General features: G+C 42.1%; 1 protein-coding gene across 1 annotated transcript in view; it reads left to right on the top strand.

Annotated features, from left to right (window-relative positions):
• Nucleotides 1–3375, top strand: part of LOC139424051 (probable G-protein coupled receptor 139) — a 38755-nt gene extending 35380 nt beyond the window's left edge. The window contains 1 exon segment of the mRNA XM_071175740.1: nucleotides 2396–3375. Coding sequence (XP_071031841.1) covers nucleotides 2396–3375 — 980 coding nt within the window.
• Nucleotides 3376–18679: the final 15304 nt, after the last annotated feature.

Below are 18679 nucleotides of genomic sequence, written 5' to 3'. Positions count from 1 at the left end.
ACCACTTCACCACTGCATAGGGCTGATGGAAAGACAGCAGTCACACACAGCATGATGTTAAATCACCACTTCACCACTGCATAGGGCTGATGGAAAGACAGCAGTCACACACAGCATGATGTTAAATCACCACTTCACCACTGCATAGGGCTGATGGAAAGACAGCAGTCACACACAGCATGATGTTAACGGATAAGCAGTCCATAAACTAGGACATAATGAGCCAGTAGGCCCCAATCATAACAGTCCAAAATCACAACCATTAACAATTTCCCAATCGAAATGTACAACTTTTAATTCCCATTGCAAAAAACACTTCACGTTTAGCAAACAAAGTAACCGGTGATCTAAAGTTCAAAGTGGAACTTGCAGCGTATTTACTATTTTACTATTTTACAAACAGACAATCATAATATCAGTCAAAAATATCAAATTCCCAGTTTATGCTACAAAACCAACTTTAGAAGACGTTTTAAAAATAGGTTCTATTTGACTCAATGTTTCATGACCTACACTAAGGCATTGTTGACAGAATAGATGGATGCAGTTCAGTATAGGATTAATATAATTCACCAATACATTTCTTGGTAGTCCAAAACATATTGCTATCAGGTTGTAAATCACAGCTGGACTGGTACATTGTTTGCTGCCTCCACATGCACTGTTTTCGTTTCAATGACTCAATATTCTGGACAAAAACCGACGAATGTAACTAAGGCTGGAAATGTCAATATAATCAAACTAGCGAGGGCAATGATCACAAGTCAGTCATAACGTGGCTAATAGGCTAGCGTGTCTATTTATGTAGCTAAAAACACAGAGCCTAATGTTAGCTAGATAACTAGCTAACTAGTTAGCTGCTAGGTGGATGTAATTTTATGCCATTGGAAGAGTGGGTGTGACTGACTTTTTCCCCTCATATCGTTTTTTTTGGTGGCTATACACAGCTAGAGATGCAGGTGTCATTTGGTTATCTAGCAAGAACTTAAACGACTGTTATACAGTTAGCATATCTTTTGTGTCGCAAATTCACTCTACCTATCTTCTCCGATTTCAGAACACTCACGTCTGAGTGCAAAACAACTAATGAATTTGCAAAATCCGAAACACCTGCTGAATATGACCAGTGTCAGTAAATATAGGGGGAAAAGGTCATAGTTATTCAATAACTAGACTAGGTAACACTCTAGATGACATGTAAACAGCCTAACCAGCTCTGCTACAGCGAGAAAAATTGTCAAAGTGAGGTGTTCTCTCATTTGTGTCTGGGAGTAGCTAGCTCTCAAGCTAGCCAATTTTAGCCAGTTAGCTTGAGTGCTTGTTTGGGACAAGCATGCATTGGCAGGCAATCTGCAGAAGGACGAGGAGGCCACAATTCCCCATCATTTATCAGTGCAATTTTGACGGCCAACTAGCTGAAAAAGTTTGAAAGGGTTAATCTAATGTTCCTTCGTTATAATACTAATTTAGAACTCTTATGGTGGTGATTTGTCTTGAATTGGAAATTTTTCTGGTCTCGTCTTGACTCGTCACGGAACCCTTGTCCCCCTCCAGATCTCAGTCTTGACTCGGTCTCGCCCTCCTCCGTTCTTTGGTCTTGACTCAGATTCGATTTGCTCCGGTCTTGGTCTTGAACCAGTCTCGCTTTAAGTGGCCTCGAACACAACACTTGTCAGGGTTATGTAAAGGGTTGTTATTTGGTTCTCTTCATGCCAATAAATGGAAGACAAATTCAACTTTGTGTGTGTGTGTGTGTGTGTGTGTGTGTGTGTGTGTGTGTGTGTGTGTGTGTGTGTGTGTGTGTGTGTGTGTGTGTGTGTGTGTGTGTGTGTGTGTGTGTGTGTGTGCGTGTGCATGTGCATGTACATGTGTGGGTGTGGGTGTGCTCTATATAGGTAGAGTGTGTGCTGTTTCTGATTGGCTGAATGAGTGTTGTTCCTTGTCAATGACCTCCCCAGTAAAACTAACTCTCTTCCTCTCTCTTTCATTTTCCTTTGGCATAACCCGTTTTCATTCCACTTTCAATTTCAACCTCTCATCATTATTTTTTCTTCACTTCCATGCTTTTCCTCTCATGTAATTTCCCCATCGCTTTCCTCTCCTTCCTATCTCTGTCTCCATTCATCTCCCCATATATCTGACCCTTGGCTCATACTCTCCCCCCTCACATCCGTTCCTTTCTTTCGTTGCAACAACTTGTTTCCACTCTGCTTTCTATCTCTCCCTCTCGTCTTCCTTTCTCAACTCTCACCTATTACATTTCCCGGCCACTCTCCTCCTCTCCGCTTCTCTGCTTTCATAAACCACCAATCTGTGCCTCCCCATCCTATCCCTTCATCTCCCAAACCTATTCCCTTGTGTCACCCTCATAACCTTCCCCCTCCCCCTCATCCAGCCAACATACTCACTGTCATCATCCTCTCCCAGCTGGTGTTACGGCGTCAGAAGTCCTCCTATAACTACCTTCTGGCGCTCGCCGCCGCTGACATCCTGGTCCTCCTGCTCATCGTCTTCGTCGACTTCATATTGGAGGACTTCATTTTGGGCGCGCCCCTTCCCCCCTCCCTCAACAAGGCAGTCCAGGTCCTGGAGTTCTCCTCCATCCACACCTCCATCTGGATCACGGTCCCCTTGACCGTTGACCGTTATATTGCAGTCTGTCACCCGTTGAAGTATCATAGCGTTTCCTACCCGGCCCGCACACGGCGGGTCATCATGGGCGTCTATATGGGGTGTTTGGTGTCTGCGGCGCCTTACTACTGGTGGCCTGAGCTGTGGCATGGTTTACCTGGAGGTGGTACAGGAAGTGGAGGAAGGGGGAGTAGTAGTAGTGCTGCGCAGCATGTGCTGGTCTGGGTGCACTGTGCGACTGTCTATCTCCTCCCCTGCTCCGTCTTCTTCTCCCTCAATGCAATGATCGTCAGGAAGCTCCAGCGCCGTCGTAGCTGCTTCCGCCTGCGCGGCTACTCCACGGGCAAGACCACCGCCATCCTACTCGCCATCACTTCCGTGTTTGCCGTCCTCTGGGCACCACGCACCGTCGTGATCCTTTACCACCTGTACACGGCGCCGCCGGCGTCCCCGGGTCCCGCCCGCCTTCTGCACCTCCTAACTGATGTGGCGAACATGCTAGCTCTCCTAAACACCGGGGTCAACTTCTTTCTCTACTGTTTCATCAGCAAGCGTTTCCGGACCATGGCGGCCACGGTTCTCCGGACGTTGTTCCGATGCCGTAAGCAGCCGCCACCGTTCTACGCTGGACACAACTTCTCTATCACCAGTAGCCCCTGGATCTCCCCTGCTAACTCCCACTGCATCAAGATGCTGGTATACCAGTACGATAAGAACGGCAAGCCCATCTGCATCTCCTCGTGAGGAGGGAAGTGTGGAGGGTTTCCCTGACGACCGACCTTGATGATGACCCGATTCTGGGACTCTTTGAGCTTTTCAAATGTCAACAGACATTTAGAGTGGAGGGCTGGAAAGGTGAAGGAGAGGAAAGGAGAGTTAGAGGAGAGGTGATGAGAGGTGGAGGAGAGGAGATGGAGGAGAGGAGAGGAGAGGTGGTGGAGAGGAGAGGTGGAGGAGAGAAGAGTTAGAGGAGCGTCTGAGAAGAGGAGACAGAAAGATATGTGGTTGGTGTCTGAACACGCAACAATCTATCTATCTATCTGAAGTGAGAGAAAGAATGTTTGAGAATAAGAAGAAGAAGAAAAGTTGAGAAATCAAGTAGGAATGTTGCTGAGCACAAACAGCAGAACAGAACTCACAACCCAGCAACAGTGTGTTGAGAAGCATCTCTCCACTCGTTCATGCGGAAAAGCAATCTAACAGACTGATCATTCAGCCTGGATAACTGCCTGTCTTTTTGACTGTATAACTGCTCCGACAGTGTCTGACGATGAGCTTTGACTGTGATCAGGGACTGATAAACGAGCATCATGGCGGCTGCTTATTACTGGGTTTTATAGCCAGCCATTTGTAAATGGGAATGGAGAGTGACAACTGAGGAATTCCTCTGTGACATATCAACCTCGCTTTGACATTGGGACGTTTTTGGTACTGTCTCTGATATACTGCTGTCGACGGATGGGGAGGAGGAGGTGATGGGGGAGGGACGGTGGGAGGATGAGGGAGGCTCTGAATCTGAACAGATGGCCATCATCCAACGGGAGCCCTCTCTAGTCAAAGAGTTCCTCGCAGAGACTCTCAGCGAGAGAAACCACTCACCTTTGAAGAGGTACCCGTGGCATTGATGCTCAAGTCTTTAGTGATGGCCTTAGATTATTTGATTCACAATCACTACTGCTGACATTTCCTGTTAATATATAGTGGGTATCAGAGGTGCATTAGACATTACAGGAGACTTTTTATTAAAAAACGGATCTGTGGATGTTAAGAGTGAATTCATCAAAGGTGGAAGGGATTGGGAAAGAACCATCCAATCAGGAGCCATCTCACAGGTGTTGTTAAGGATAAGTAGGAGCTGCCTGTTGTTGTCATGGTGAAGGATTATGGTAGACTTAACTGTTAGATCAGTGTTCTTTTATACCGATCTTGACGACACATACATGTGCAGGTTTTTGTTCTAGCCCAGTACTAACACACTTGATTCAGTGAATCAACTGATCATCAAACAATTTGAGTGGTTGAATCAAGGTGTGCTAGGTGTGTTAGTGCTGGGACCAGGATTGAAGGAGATTGTTGTAGACGCACAAAATAAAGCAAAACAATTACAGCAAAACAGGTAGAGGTTCCATAGGATCAGTAATCTTGTAACCATGGATTCCACAATTTTATAAGGAGGACATTACTACCATTTTAAAGAGTCTTCAATTAAATATTGGTTGTCTTTGATGATTGTCTTAGTCATATTAGAATGAATGTATTTGTGCAGCTCCTCAGACCCTTAACTTTATATCACTGACTAGATTGTGTGTGTGTGTGTGTGTGTGTGTGTGTGTGTGTGTGTGTGTGTGTGTGTGTGTGTGTGTGTGTGTGTGTGTGTGTGTGTGTGTGTGTGTGTGTGTGTGTGTGTGTGTGTGTGTGTGTGTGCGTGCGTGCGTGCGTGTATGCATATGTGTGTGTGCGTGTGTGTGTGTGTGTGTGTGTGTGTGTGTGTGTGTGTGTGTGTGTGTGTGTGTGTGTGTGTGTGTGTGTGTGTGTCTCTGTCTGTATGTATGTGAGAGAGCAAGAGAGGGAGAGAGACAGGCAGAGAGAAAGAGAGAGATAGAGAGAGTAAACGAGAGTTAATTAATCAATAACGCCAGAGGTATGGTATATGGACAATATACCACGGCTAAAAGGTTGTTCTTATGCACGATGCAGAACGGAGTGCCTGGACACAGCCCTTAGCCCCTTATTGGCCATATACCACATACCCCCGAGGTGCCTTATTGGAATTATAACCAGATTAACAATGTAATTAGAACAGTAAAAAGCCAGTTTATTCTCCCTCTCACCCTCATAGCTGTATCTTTCTACTCTCTCTTCAACCCTCCTCTGTCTGACTGGCACGAGGGTGAGAAATCAGATGACTGAGAAACTATGAATTTATGAAGCCACGACAACTCATAGATCAACTGTGTTCTGTCCTGCACAGAAACAACCTATAAAACCAGCCAGGTTGCTCACGATTGACTGCGAAATTTGAAGTCCGTCCAGGTAACCAGGACGTCAGTAGAAGACTTAACCTGTTGCGACGACCAAACCCGGATCCGGGATTCTATTTATAGACCTAAGCTCATTACCATAACGCAACGTTAACTATTCATGAAAATCGCAAATGAAATGAAATAAATATGCTATCTCTCAAGCTTAGCCTTTTGTTAACAACACTGTCATCAAAATATGCTTTTCAACCATAGGAAAACAATCATTTGTGTAACAGTAGCTAGCTAGCGTAGCATTTAGCGTTAGCATTAGCGTTAGCATTTAGCAGGCAACTATCACAAAAACAAGTAAAGCCTTCAAATAAAATAACTTACCTTTGAAGAACTTCTGATGTTTTCAATGAGGAGACTCTCAGTTAGATAGCAGATGCTCAGTTTTTCCAAAAAGATTCTTTGTGTATTAGAAATAGCTCCGTTTTGTACATCACATTTGGCTACCAAAAAAAAAAAAAAAAAAAAAAAAACGAAAATTCAGCCCTCAAAACGCGAACTTTTTTCCAAATTAACTCCATAATATCGACTGAAACATGGCAAACGTGGTTTAGAATCAATCCTCAAGGTGTTTTTCCACATATCTCTTCAATGATATATCCTTCCTGGAAGCCTGGTTTCTCCTTGCTCTCAAATGGAAAAATAATTGCACCTGGCTTTACGCTCCAATTTCGACGCAGGGACACCAGGCGGACACTTGGAAAATGTAGTCTCTTATGGTCAATCTTCCAATGATATGCCTACAAATACGTCACAATGCTGCTAACGCCTTGGGAGAACGACAGAAAGTGTAGGCTCATTCCTTGCGCAATCACAGCCATATAAGGAGACAATGGAAAACAGAGCTTCAGAAATCTGCTCATTTCCTGGTTGACGCATCATCTTGGTTTCGCCTGTAGAATGAGTTCTGGGGCACTTACAGACAATATCTTTGCAGATTCTGAAACTTCAGAGTGTTTTCTTTCAAAAACTGTCAAGAATATGCATAGTCGAGCATCTTTTCGTGACAAAATATCGCGCTTAAAACGGGAACGTTTTTTATCCAAAAATGAAATAGCGCCCCTAGAGATCAAAGAGGTTAAAAACCGTCCGCTAGGGGCAATGGTGAGGGCTATTACCATCATGTAGGCTTGGGTTTTGCTAGGGCAATGTGGATGGGGATGGGGGATGGCCGTGTTCGATCCAACTGCTAGGTTATAAGCCTATCCCAAACCTTAACCCTTACCTTAACCATTCGGAATTAATGCCTGAACTTTAAACATCTAGGTACATACAAGTGTCTTATATCGGTTAAAAGCTTAAATTCTTGTTAGTCTAACTGCATTGTCCGATTTACAATAGGCCTTACAGCGAAAGCATGCCATGCGATTGTTTGAGGACGGCGCCCCATGTCAACATATTTTTCAACCAGCACAGGCTTCATAAAATCACAAATAGCAATTAAATAATCACTTACTTTTTGAAAATCTTCCTCTGATTTGCAATCCAAAGGGTCCCAGCTATAACATGCATGGTTGTTTTGTTAGATAAAATCCTTCTTTATATCCCAAAAAGTCAGTTTAGTTGGCGCCATCGATTTGAGTAATCCACTCGTTCAACATGCAGACAAAGGAATCCAAAAAGCTACCAATAAACTTTGTTAAAACAAGTCAAACCTTGTTTCTACTTAATCCTCAGGAACCCTAAAATGTAATTTAACAATAATATTTCATAAAATAAGTATGTTCAATAGAAAAGTAAAATTAGCAAGTGTGCATCCTCTTCGTCGCGCACCCACAGACTGATTTCCAACTGTGACTCCCAGTACCAAAACTCTAAATTCTTCCTTGTTTGGGAAGAAACAAGCCTGAAACCTTGAACAAAGACTGTTGACATCTAGTGGAAGCCATAGGAATTGCAATCTGGGAGCTGGAATTGCATAGGACTCATTGCAGTTTACTTTGGGCACGTCAGTCAGACAGGAAGTGGAGAAAAATACACCCTAGCCTAAAGAAGTTTTAACTGTGGAGTTCCTTTTGTTTTAAACCTATCCCAACCTTAACCCTAAATTTAACCATTCGGAATTAATGCATAAACTTAACCTTAAAAATCAAACGTTTATAGACGAACATTGGATTCTGCAGTAAGACTGTGAGAGCTTGTTGTATAAAACACATCTCTGTTATTTTCTGTCCAATGAACATCCACACACACATTACACATGCACACATACACGTGCGCACACAAACATACACACACACATATCAATGCACAAACACTTCGTGGCCCCTTAGTCCTCAGGCAAAACATGTACTCATCTATCCACATTGGGTGAAACTAAGCCAGAGGGCAAAATACACAAAACATTTCCTTTGAGGGATTCAGCGTGACATAGCCTCATAAATCGTGCATTAAATGCATGTTATATCTGATGAATGGTCGAAATATAGCTCCATCTCTCATATTTCATATCTCATTGTAGGCTATTACCTTCTCAAAGTTGTCCACTGGCCTCTGGAGGGCAGCACACTCAGGCCGGTCACCCGGGATACAAGTCAGTAAGTACTCAACGTTCATCCATCTCTGAGGATGTTGGGAGATGACGTGGAAACCAGCCACTCGAGGAAACAGTGAGCTCTGTTACCTTCAAGCATCTGCCTCCAGTTGCATGTTCGAATCCAGGCATGGAAAGTTGTGTTAGATTTTTTTTAAAGAAGCCTATCCCAAACCTTAAACCTTACCTTAACCTGACCAATAAACTAAAAAAAAACCTTAACATGACCAACCAAAAAAACAACATTAACATGACCAATGGGCAACCACCAAAAAACAACAATGTGACCAATAAACATTGATTGGACAGGGTTCAAGTCAAGGTAAAGAGCATGCTGGGTCATTATTGACTATTGACAGTGTATCAGCTGAGGTCAACTATCTTCATTATATAGCTCTAATAACATACCTCCCTTCCATGCTCTGAAGGGGAGTAGTTATTTTTAACAAATAAGTGTGTGTGTATAATTGGAAAGATAATTGCTAAAGCCTGTGATAAGAGTGATGTTGACAGGTTAACAGGTTAACGTTGTTTTGTGATTGTCCATTGGTCATGTTAATGCAATTCTTTGGTTGTCTATTGGTCATGATGAGCAATATGCATCAATACCACAACAGACACTTCAGTAGCACTTTATTTGACCAGTTGCAGTGTCATAACATTGTCATATTGTCATAAACATGACATACCAAATTATATAAGATATCCTGACAGTTTGTCACTGAATGTCAAGTGACAATCAGTAATAAAATGTCAAACAGGACTTCATAACTATCCCAGAAAATGCAATGGGAGTATATCTAAGCAATTCTGGATTTTATTTATTGAAAGCATCCCAACATTGCTAGTGTGACATTGGTTTATAACCCTCGTCAAACGTTTCCACCAACGTTAATTAGACTGATTACGGTAATTTGATTTGTGAAAGAGTAAACTACTTCTGAAAACACCCAGGAGGGAGCAGTTCTTGCCTGAGCTCTGGTTGGAAAACAGATTCAATGAATACCACGTGAGAGACTCTGAAGCAGGTGGGAGGGAGTGGTAGTTGCTATGGTGATGACTAGGGAACACCCACTGTTGGTGACATTAATAACTCATAACCGGATAATCATAATAGGAAACTCTTATCTCTGGAGGCTTCACGCTTTTCTCAAACAGATACTGTAAACCTGTAGAATATACTATTTTATTTTCCTCCACTCTTTCATTTTCTCTCTCAGAGTGTGTCGGTATGTTTGTGTGTGTGTGTGTGTGTGTGTGTGTGTGTGTGTGTGTGTGTGTGTGTGTGTGTGTGTGTGTGTGTGTGTGTGTATGTGTGCATGCGTGCGTAAGTCTTTGTGTGCTTCCACGTGTGCGCGCATCTGTCTGAGTGCAAGAGCTTTCAAAAGTGTGTAAAATATCAAGTCAGTTAAGACAAAAAATGTGTACAGTAAATGAAGCAAAATATCTCTGTACTCTAAATTATTAAATAGCTTATTTATGCTCCTTGGTGTTGATGACCAGTCCACATACAGAACATTATTATTAATAAATTAGCATATCTGAGATTGTATTTCCCTCTGCTTACAGTATGGTAGTCTACTGATAGCTTTTCCATTGTGTGTTTTCTACATGTCAGGCTCTTTTTAAAATCAGTTGTTCTCGTAGCCTGTTACCAGATCTGTTGGTGCTGTATTGACAACTCAAACTAATGACCATAGGAGTTGTCAAGACAGCATAAGCAGATCTGGGATCAGGCTACCATTTCTCCATGACAGCACTTCATAAGACGTGAATTGATTGAATGTAATGCATTGATTGTTTTGGCTAGCATAATTAAGGTGCAATATGTGGAAATTTCTCTGCCATTTCCTGGTTGCAAAAATTGTAATAGTTTGCCTAATGTCAGTTTATATGACAAAACATGCAGCCATTGTGTAGAGAATCATTGTACCATCTAAACTGCTGTGAAATATATATTCCATAACCAACAAATATTGTATTTTTAGCTGTTTGAAGCTGGTGTACAAAACCGAAAGTAAAACAAGCAAAAACAAAACATAAGAATGGGAAGCATAGAAATAGTGCATATAAAACAGATATACAGCTTCTCGGACTCGCTTTCAATGAGAATGACAGATCTTTAACTCAGATTTCTATGTAAATTTGGTCAGGTCACCCAAAAAGTTACATATTGCAGCTTTTACTAATGAATTTAAATGAATATAATGTATGTACAGTATGTATTTGGTTATTTCCTGTGAGAAGGCATGTTGATATTTTATAACTGAGAATAAGATAAAGATACCCTCTAAAAATCAAAGATGTCTGTCTGGTCTTGTTTGTCTCTGTCAATTGTTTTTAACACGTTCACACATTTAATAACACAGTTGAAGTTGTATTGATTTTCCTAATATATTGTGACACACATGGCATGATTTGACGTGTAAAGTAAAATCCTGATCCTTATTTTTTATTTTATAATGTTCCTAATGATGAACAGAATACGTGTACCAAGTTTCATGGTTGTATCAGAAAGTGCACAGATTCAGTATTTTCTTGGCACTTATCTGCCTATTGTGCAAATCAAAAGGTTTTCAAAATGTTGTAACACCCAATGAATATCACAATATCACAAAGTACATACCAAAATCCTCAAAGAGTTGTCATATCCTACATTAATCTGATTTTTCACGTTATACTTCAGACCATCACGTGATACTTCAAACAAGGAGGTCAAAGACACTCACTGAATGTGTCCCAAATGACACCCTACTCTCAATACAGTGCACTACTTTTGACCAGGGCCCTAAGGTTCCTTGTGAAACGTAATGCACTACGTAGGGAATTGGTTGCCACTCACCCACTGTCACCTCTCACCATGAGAGTTGTGCAAATGTTTTTCCATTGTTACAAAATCATTGCATCATAATGAATTGTAATGCTTTGTACAACCTGTGAGTTGCTATTCACGTCATAAACAAGTACAATGTTCACCGTGGGGGAGAACAACTGCTTTTCACCATCTGCGCCTATTCAATATTGCATAGATTTGCATAGTTATAACAAAATACAACTTTTGGGGTTCTCATAAGCTTACAATGTTGTTTTGATTATTGTTTGAACAGTCGCTAAGATTATATATGACGCGTTTCAGGAAGCTAGGCGTATGTCGCGGGTCATTATTTCACAGGAGAGCCATTTGAACAACTTTTTTTTAATCAAAATGTGTTTTTTGGCAGAAATGCCTTCTTTCATGTGCCTTAATAATAAACTTGTATGTCATCTGTAAATATGAATAACACTTTTCAATTACGAGCCTAGTTGGTTTAGCCCCAAAAAAATCAGCAACCTTCCCTCTAGCCATTATTGGCTGAGATAATGAGTGGGCTAGACATGCCGAGAGATGAGTTTGGATTGGTCTGCCATATATCACGCTTCTGTTTGTTTGAGTTGGTCAGTATGTCTAGGTAATCTTGTCTAAAGCAGCTTTTAAACAAATGGATTGTGTATTAAAACTGCATAAGTGTTGCTTTCCACTTTCTGGAGGACTGAGTTTTAAAATCAGTGGAATTCGAGTTTGATAGCTAAGGAGATGGAGAAAACACCTGTCTCCAGATTACATCGTCAAACTAAGGGTAACCATGGCATCCGACAGGAGACGTGTCCAACCCTGAATGATGTAAGATAGTCTAGCTAGCTACATTTTCAGATATTACAAGTTTCTAATTTTGACAAACAAAAGCCATTTGCTTGCTTAGCTATAGCCTAATTTTAGCTAGCTGACATTGAATCTGCTTGGTTAGCTACCTGCAGATTAATGCAGGGTAGTAACGTCATGAGTTGGGGTTATGCTTTATTGTTTATCCAACTAGTTAGTTATACATATAAACGAAATACTCCACTATGCAAGCAACCATTTCAGGTGCGTTCTTAATTAAATTGTTGCCTGCAGCACAGTTACAGTCACCAACTCTCTGGATAACATGAAAACAGCCTAACAAACTCTGCTAGGGCGAGTAAAACGGTCAGAGTGGGGTGTTCTGGTCTCGAAGTAGCTAGCAAGCTAGCCAATGTTAGCCAGTTAGCTTGGGTGCTTGACTGCCATTGTGAGGTCAGAATGTTCGGATCAACCCTACTCATTGGCCAGAGCGCCCAGCGCACACTTTGAATGCGAAACACTCTAAATTTACGAATGGACAATCTGACAGCACAGTTGCAGTCACCAATGCTCCGGATAACATAACAACCTAACCAGCTCTGCTAGGGCGAATAATGTTCATTGAGCTGTTCTCTCTCACTTAGATGTCTGGAGGTAGCTAGCAAGTTAGCTTGGGTGCTTGTAGTACATTCAGATCAAACCTTAAAGAGATGGGTGTGGCTAAAGCTTAAGAGGGTGTGAACGATGCTGAATGGGTGTAGACAAAGAGGGGCTCTCCAATAGTAGTACCAAAACATTCAAAAGCCATTTTCTCAAAAATGAGTTTACAAGTTGAACAAATTCAAAGCAAAATTACTATCCCATTGTTCCTCGAATGTAGTGTATGATATACCATTTTTTTGCTCTGAACCTCTACTTTTACCCAACATAAAAAAACACAATTTCAAATTTGAGCCTGTCGGTCAAATATTTGGTTGTGATAGTTGCAAAAAAACTATTTTGGACACATCAGATATTAGCTAGAATGCTAACGCTCATTGACATAGGCTGGTAGCAAAGCAACACTACTAGGCAGCAGGACATTCATAAAAGCCTTACAATTCAATTATAATCCAAAATTAGTGTGCAATGCACTCATTCCCAACATGCAAATGGAGGCTTTCTTTGTTGGCGGTCTATGAGAACTCCCCACAGCGGGAAAATTGTGAGAAGTTGCTGCATGCTCTACCCAACAGTGTGGTACTTTGAATGAATGATTGAATGAGGCTGTTTGAGAAGGTTTAAATCCTAAGCAACATGCCTACACATAGTTTGAAGTACAACACCAACATAGCTCCTGTAATAGGTCAAAGCTGTGTGCTGGAAAACCTTGGTAGAGCATGGGTGGAATAGGTATTCAAATCAAATCAAATTGTATTTGTCACATGCGCCGAATACAACAGGTGTTGACCTTACAGTGAAATGCTTACTTACGAGCCCCTAACCAACAATGTAGTTTAAAAATAAATAAAAACACATGAATAAGAATGAAAAGTAACAAGCAATTAAAGAGCAGCAGCAAAATAACAATTGTGAGACTATATACAGGGGGGTACTGGAACAGAGTCAATGTGCGGGGGCACCGGTTAGTCGAGGTAATTGAGGTAATATGTACATGTAGATAGAGTTAATAAAGTGACTATGCATAGATGATAACAGAGAATAGCAGCGGTGTAAAAGAGGGTGGGGGACAATGCAAATAGTCTGGGTAGCCATTTGATTAGATGTTCAGGAGGCTTATAACTTGGTCGGTAGAAGCTATCTAGAATTTGTGAATTTCCTTTCTTTTTTTTGGCTTCAGACCAATCCCTATTCTCACATAAAACATGTATTTTTTATTTGTTATATTATAACTAATATAACATTTTATTTATATAATGAATTGGTACTAGTGGTAATACAGTGCATTTGGAAAGTATTCAGACCCCTTGACCTTTTCCATATTTTATTACGTTACAGCCTTATTATGAAATTAATACAATTATTTGTTTTCCTCATCAATCTACACAACAATCCATAAGGACAACGCGAAAAACAGGTTTTAAGAAATGTTTGCAAATGTATAAAAAAAACTGAAATACCTTATTTACATAAGTATTCAGACCCTTTGCTATGAGACTTGAAACTGAGCTCTGGTGCATCCTGTTGCCATTGATCATCCTTGAGATGTTTCTACAACTTGATTGGAGCCCATCTGTGTTCATTTCAATTGATTGGAAATGATATGGAAAGACACACCTGTCTATATAAGGTCCCACATTTGACAGTGCATGTCAGAGCAAAAACCAAGCCGTGAGGTCAAAGGAACAGTCCGTAGAGCTCCGAGACAGGATTGTGTTAAGGCACAGATCTGGGGAAGGGTACCAAAACATTTCTGCAGCATTGAAGGTTCCCAAGAACACAATGGCCTCGATCATTCTTAAATGGAAGAAGTTTGGAATCACCAATACTCTTTCTAGAGCTTCCAACAGGACAATGACCCTAAGCACACGGCAAAGACAACAAGGCTTCGGGACAAGTCTCTGAATGTCCTAGAGTGACCCAGTCAGAGCCTGGACTTGAACCCGATCAAATATCTCTGGAGAGACCTGAAAATAATTGTGCAGTGACGCTCCCCATCCAATCTGACAGATCTTGAGAGTGTCTGCAGAGAAGGATGGGAGAAACTCCCCAAATACAGGTGTGCCAAGCTTGTAGCGTCATACCCAAGAAGACTCAAGGCTGTAATCGCTGCCAAAGGTTCTTCCACAAAGTACTGAGTAAAGGGTCTGAATACTTACGTAAATGTGATATTTTAATTTGCAAAAATGTCTAAAAACCTGTTTTTGCTTTGTCATTATTGGGTATTGTGTGTAGATTGATGAGGGGAACAGAACATTAAATCCATTTTTGATTAAGGCTGAAGTGTAACTTCTGAATACTTTCCGAATGTGCTTTATATACATGTAAACAGGAGTAATAGTGACACAATAGTGTCACAATAGTCACAATAGTGACACAATGTCCATGTCTCAAGGCTTACATGTTTTTTTAAAGAAGGTCATACCAAGGATCCTTTTGCTATTTGATTTTTTTTTAAGTCCCCTTGAAGTATAAAAAATATATATAGAAAAAGTATTTGAAAAAAATTTTTTTTGGCATTACTGCTTTAAAAAATCTAAAGAAAGTTTGTTCTGACGTGTCTAACCTATATGATGTGGGGGTGATTTGCTGGTTACACTGTCAGTGATTTATTTAGAATCCAAGGCACAGTTAACCAGCATGGCTACCACAGCATTCTGCAGCAATAAGCCTTCCCATCTGGTTTGCGCTTAGTGGGACTATCATTTATTTTTCAACAGGACAATGACCCAACACACCTCCAGGCTGTGTAAGGGCTATTTGACCAAGAAGAAGAGAGATGGAGTGCTGCATCAGATGACCTGGCCTCCTCAATTACCCAACCTCAACCCAATTGAGATTTGGGATGAGTTGGAAGGCAGAGTGAAGTAAAAGCAAGTGTTCAGCATATGTGGGAAGTCCTTCAAGACAGTTGGAAAAGCATTCCAGGTGAAGCTGGTTGATAGAATTCCCTAGCGTGTGCAAAGCTGTCATCAAGGCAAAGGGTGGCGACATTGAAGAATCTAAAATCTAAAATACATTTGGATTTGTTTAACACCTTTTTGGTTACTACAGGATTCCATGTGTGTTATTTCATAGTGTTTATGTCTTCACTATTATTCTACATTGTAGAAAATAGTAAAAATAAGAAATACCCTTGAATGATTAGGTGTGTCCAAACTTTTGACTGGTACTGTATACTTCCACAATGTTTTTCAACTGGTACCGGGGGACCTTCAGACGAGTCTTGTGAGTCCTGTGGGAGTCCTAGAGTAAAGAAACAAACACGTACGTGTTCTTGAGTCTCACCTTTACACAGAGTTGTCGTATTAATGCATAGCCCAAACTGTTCGGACACTACAGACAGAAGTTGGCAGATCGGCTGTACCGACTTCAGACGAGTCCCAATACGCTCATGTTCGTGAGGGTCTCATCTTTCTATAGAGGGGTCATAATAGTGTGTATGCCAAACCGTTCGGACGCTACAGATGATTTTGTGAGAAGACCGATATTCTGGATGTCTCATGGTCTGACAAACACCTCTCTAGCTCTGTCACCTTTCACCGCAGATGGGATGCCTCATGGTCTGACAAACACCTCTCTAGCTCTGTCACCTTTCACTGCAAATGTGGAAGTGTTATATAGACGGATGCAGTGGATTGAGATGCATTCTATGCAAAAAAACATATCTCTAGCTTAAATGGACAGATTTTTATTATGTTAATTAGATTAAGGGGATTTAACCTGTACACTTACTGAAGTGGATTTAACAAGTAACATCAATCAAGGATCATAGCTTTCACCTGGATTCACCTGGCCAGTTTATGTCATGGAAAGAGCAAGTGTTCTTATTGTTTTGTATGCTCAGTGTAGATAGATACTAATGGTAATAGCAATCAATAATCATTAGTGATAGTAATACATCTCTAGAGCCTTCTGGTCGAGGGCAGTGCAGTTGCCATACCAGAGTGTGATACAACCAGTCAGAATGCTCTCCACGGAGCAGCTGTAAAAGTTCTTAAGGATCTGAGGGGCCATGCCAAATCGTTTCAGCCTCCTGAGGGAGAAGACGCACTGCTGAGCCTTCTTCATGACTGTGTTGGTCTGAGAGGACCATGATAAGTCCTCAGTGATGTGGACACTGCGGAACTTAAAGCTGTTGACCCTCTCCACTGTGGCCCCCTTGATGTGTCTGTAGGTGTGCACCAGCCCTGTTTCTTCAAGCCCACGATCAGCTCCTTGGTCTTACTGACATTGTGGTCCTGGCACCTCCTCCTTGTCGCCATTGGTGATCAGGCTGACCACCGTTGTGTCGTCAGCAAACTTGATGACGGAGTTGCAGTCGTGCGTGGCCACACAGCCATGGGTGAACAGGGAGTTCAGGAGAGGGCTAAGCACACACCCCTAGGGGGAATAACGACTCAGAGTCTATTCACCCCTAGTGTGTACATGGCAATGAGGTACAGAGTGTTCCTGCTGCAGTTGGAAGTCATGGTGACATTTAATTGGCCACTCGTTGGTGATGATCACACAGTTAAGGTTCTACAGGTTACACCTCTGTAATTGCGAACTGCGCAGCCATTTAAGATCCACACACACGCACACACACGCACACGCATACACACACACGCACACACACGCGCACGCACATGCACACACACACAAACTTCTGGATGAATTCTGCTGTAATTGTACATACCGTGTTGATTCTCAACAGCAACACTCGGCAGGTAATGTGACGTTTGACTGATGATCCGTGACACTGATTGCAGCCTCGAGGGAACGAATGATCAGTCCATCATTTCTACCCTATAACCTGTCAGCCACTAAAACAGTACAGTACCAACCCCCTCTCACTCACCGTGGGTAGACTGCAGAGCTGTGGGACAGCACCCCTGGGTTGATATTCTATTCAAAATCATTCAAATACTTTGAGCGTTTGCTCTCCCCTGCCTGGAGTGCCACGATGGGTGGGGTTTGCAGTTGTGGGATGATTATATTGGTCCATTTTGTCAGGCAAGCTCAATCGAGCACAGATAAAGTATTTCAAATGATTTGTAATAGTATTTGAACCCAGGTCTGGTGTGGGTGGGCTTCAGAGAGCAGTTGGAGAGACATATAGTGGGATGCAGGGGGATATTACGATGCAGTGACGAGCACCACTCTGCAGTTACACAGCACTGCAGATACCAGCTGGGCTGATAAAAACACAGGCAATAACCGCATGAATCTGCCTCAGACTGACGCACTAATACGGGTCTCTGAGAGAGGTGAGGATGGCAAGATGTCTGAGTGTGTGACAGAGAAACTGGGGGAGGGGGGTTGAGGGAGGGAGAGAGAGAGAGAAAGAGCGAAAGAAAGAGAGACCAAGAGAGAGAGAGAGGGAGCGAAAGAGAACGATAGCACAAGAGAGGGGTGGGGGGGCGAGAGAGCGACTTGGCTTGTAAAACCTCTATCACCCACTGTCCCAGATGACCTCTATAGCTGAGAATTGACACACACACACCTTTTGAATGAAAGAGTAGAGGCAACTTTACACCTTTACAGATTTGAACAGAGAGGGTTCACAAAACCAGACCCCACACAGAAAGGCGGATGAGAGGCGGAGGCAATCACTGTCTCTTCCTCACTTACAGAAGACACAGCTAGCTAATCAATGCCTGTCTCTTACATAATACTGTTCAGCAGTGGAGGCTGGTGACTTGGACAATTAAGGAGGATGGAAGATCAATGATATAGACGACAAACTGTTTCATAAATCGTGAAAGACAAATTATTTTAACCTAAAACATTTAATAAAGATATTTAAGGTCAAATATTATGGGGAATGGGAATGAGAGCACTGTTTCCACAGTGGAAGGGATCACGGCAGGGATTGAATGAGGGTATTGCGCTTCAGTTGAGGTGTTTAGAGGCTTGACTTCAGTGCAGGACAGGGGTTGAGTTGTTTAGAGGCTTGACTTCAGTACAGGACAGGGGTTGAGGTGTTCAGAGGCTTCAGTGCAGGACAGGGGTTGAGGTGTTCAGAGGCTTCAGTGCAGGACAGGGGTTGAGGTGTTCAGAGGCTTCAGTGCAGGACAGGGGTTAAGGTGTTCAGAGGCTTCAGTGCAGGACAGGCTCACCATGAGGACAGGACAGGATTTGACTGGGAAGACAAAAAACAACAACACAACACAGTTAGTCATAGGAGCTAAGAACGAGTAA

This window comes from Oncorhynchus clarkii, chromosome 13 (assembly GCF_045791955.1).
Source record: "Oncorhynchus clarkii lewisi isolate Uvic-CL-2024 chromosome 13, UVic_Ocla_1.0, whole genome shotgun sequence".
Classification (NCBI taxonomy): domain Eukaryota; kingdom Metazoa; phylum Chordata; class Actinopteri; order Salmoniformes; family Salmonidae; genus Oncorhynchus; species Oncorhynchus clarkii.
This window is presented reverse-complemented; position numbering and strand designations above follow the sequence as displayed.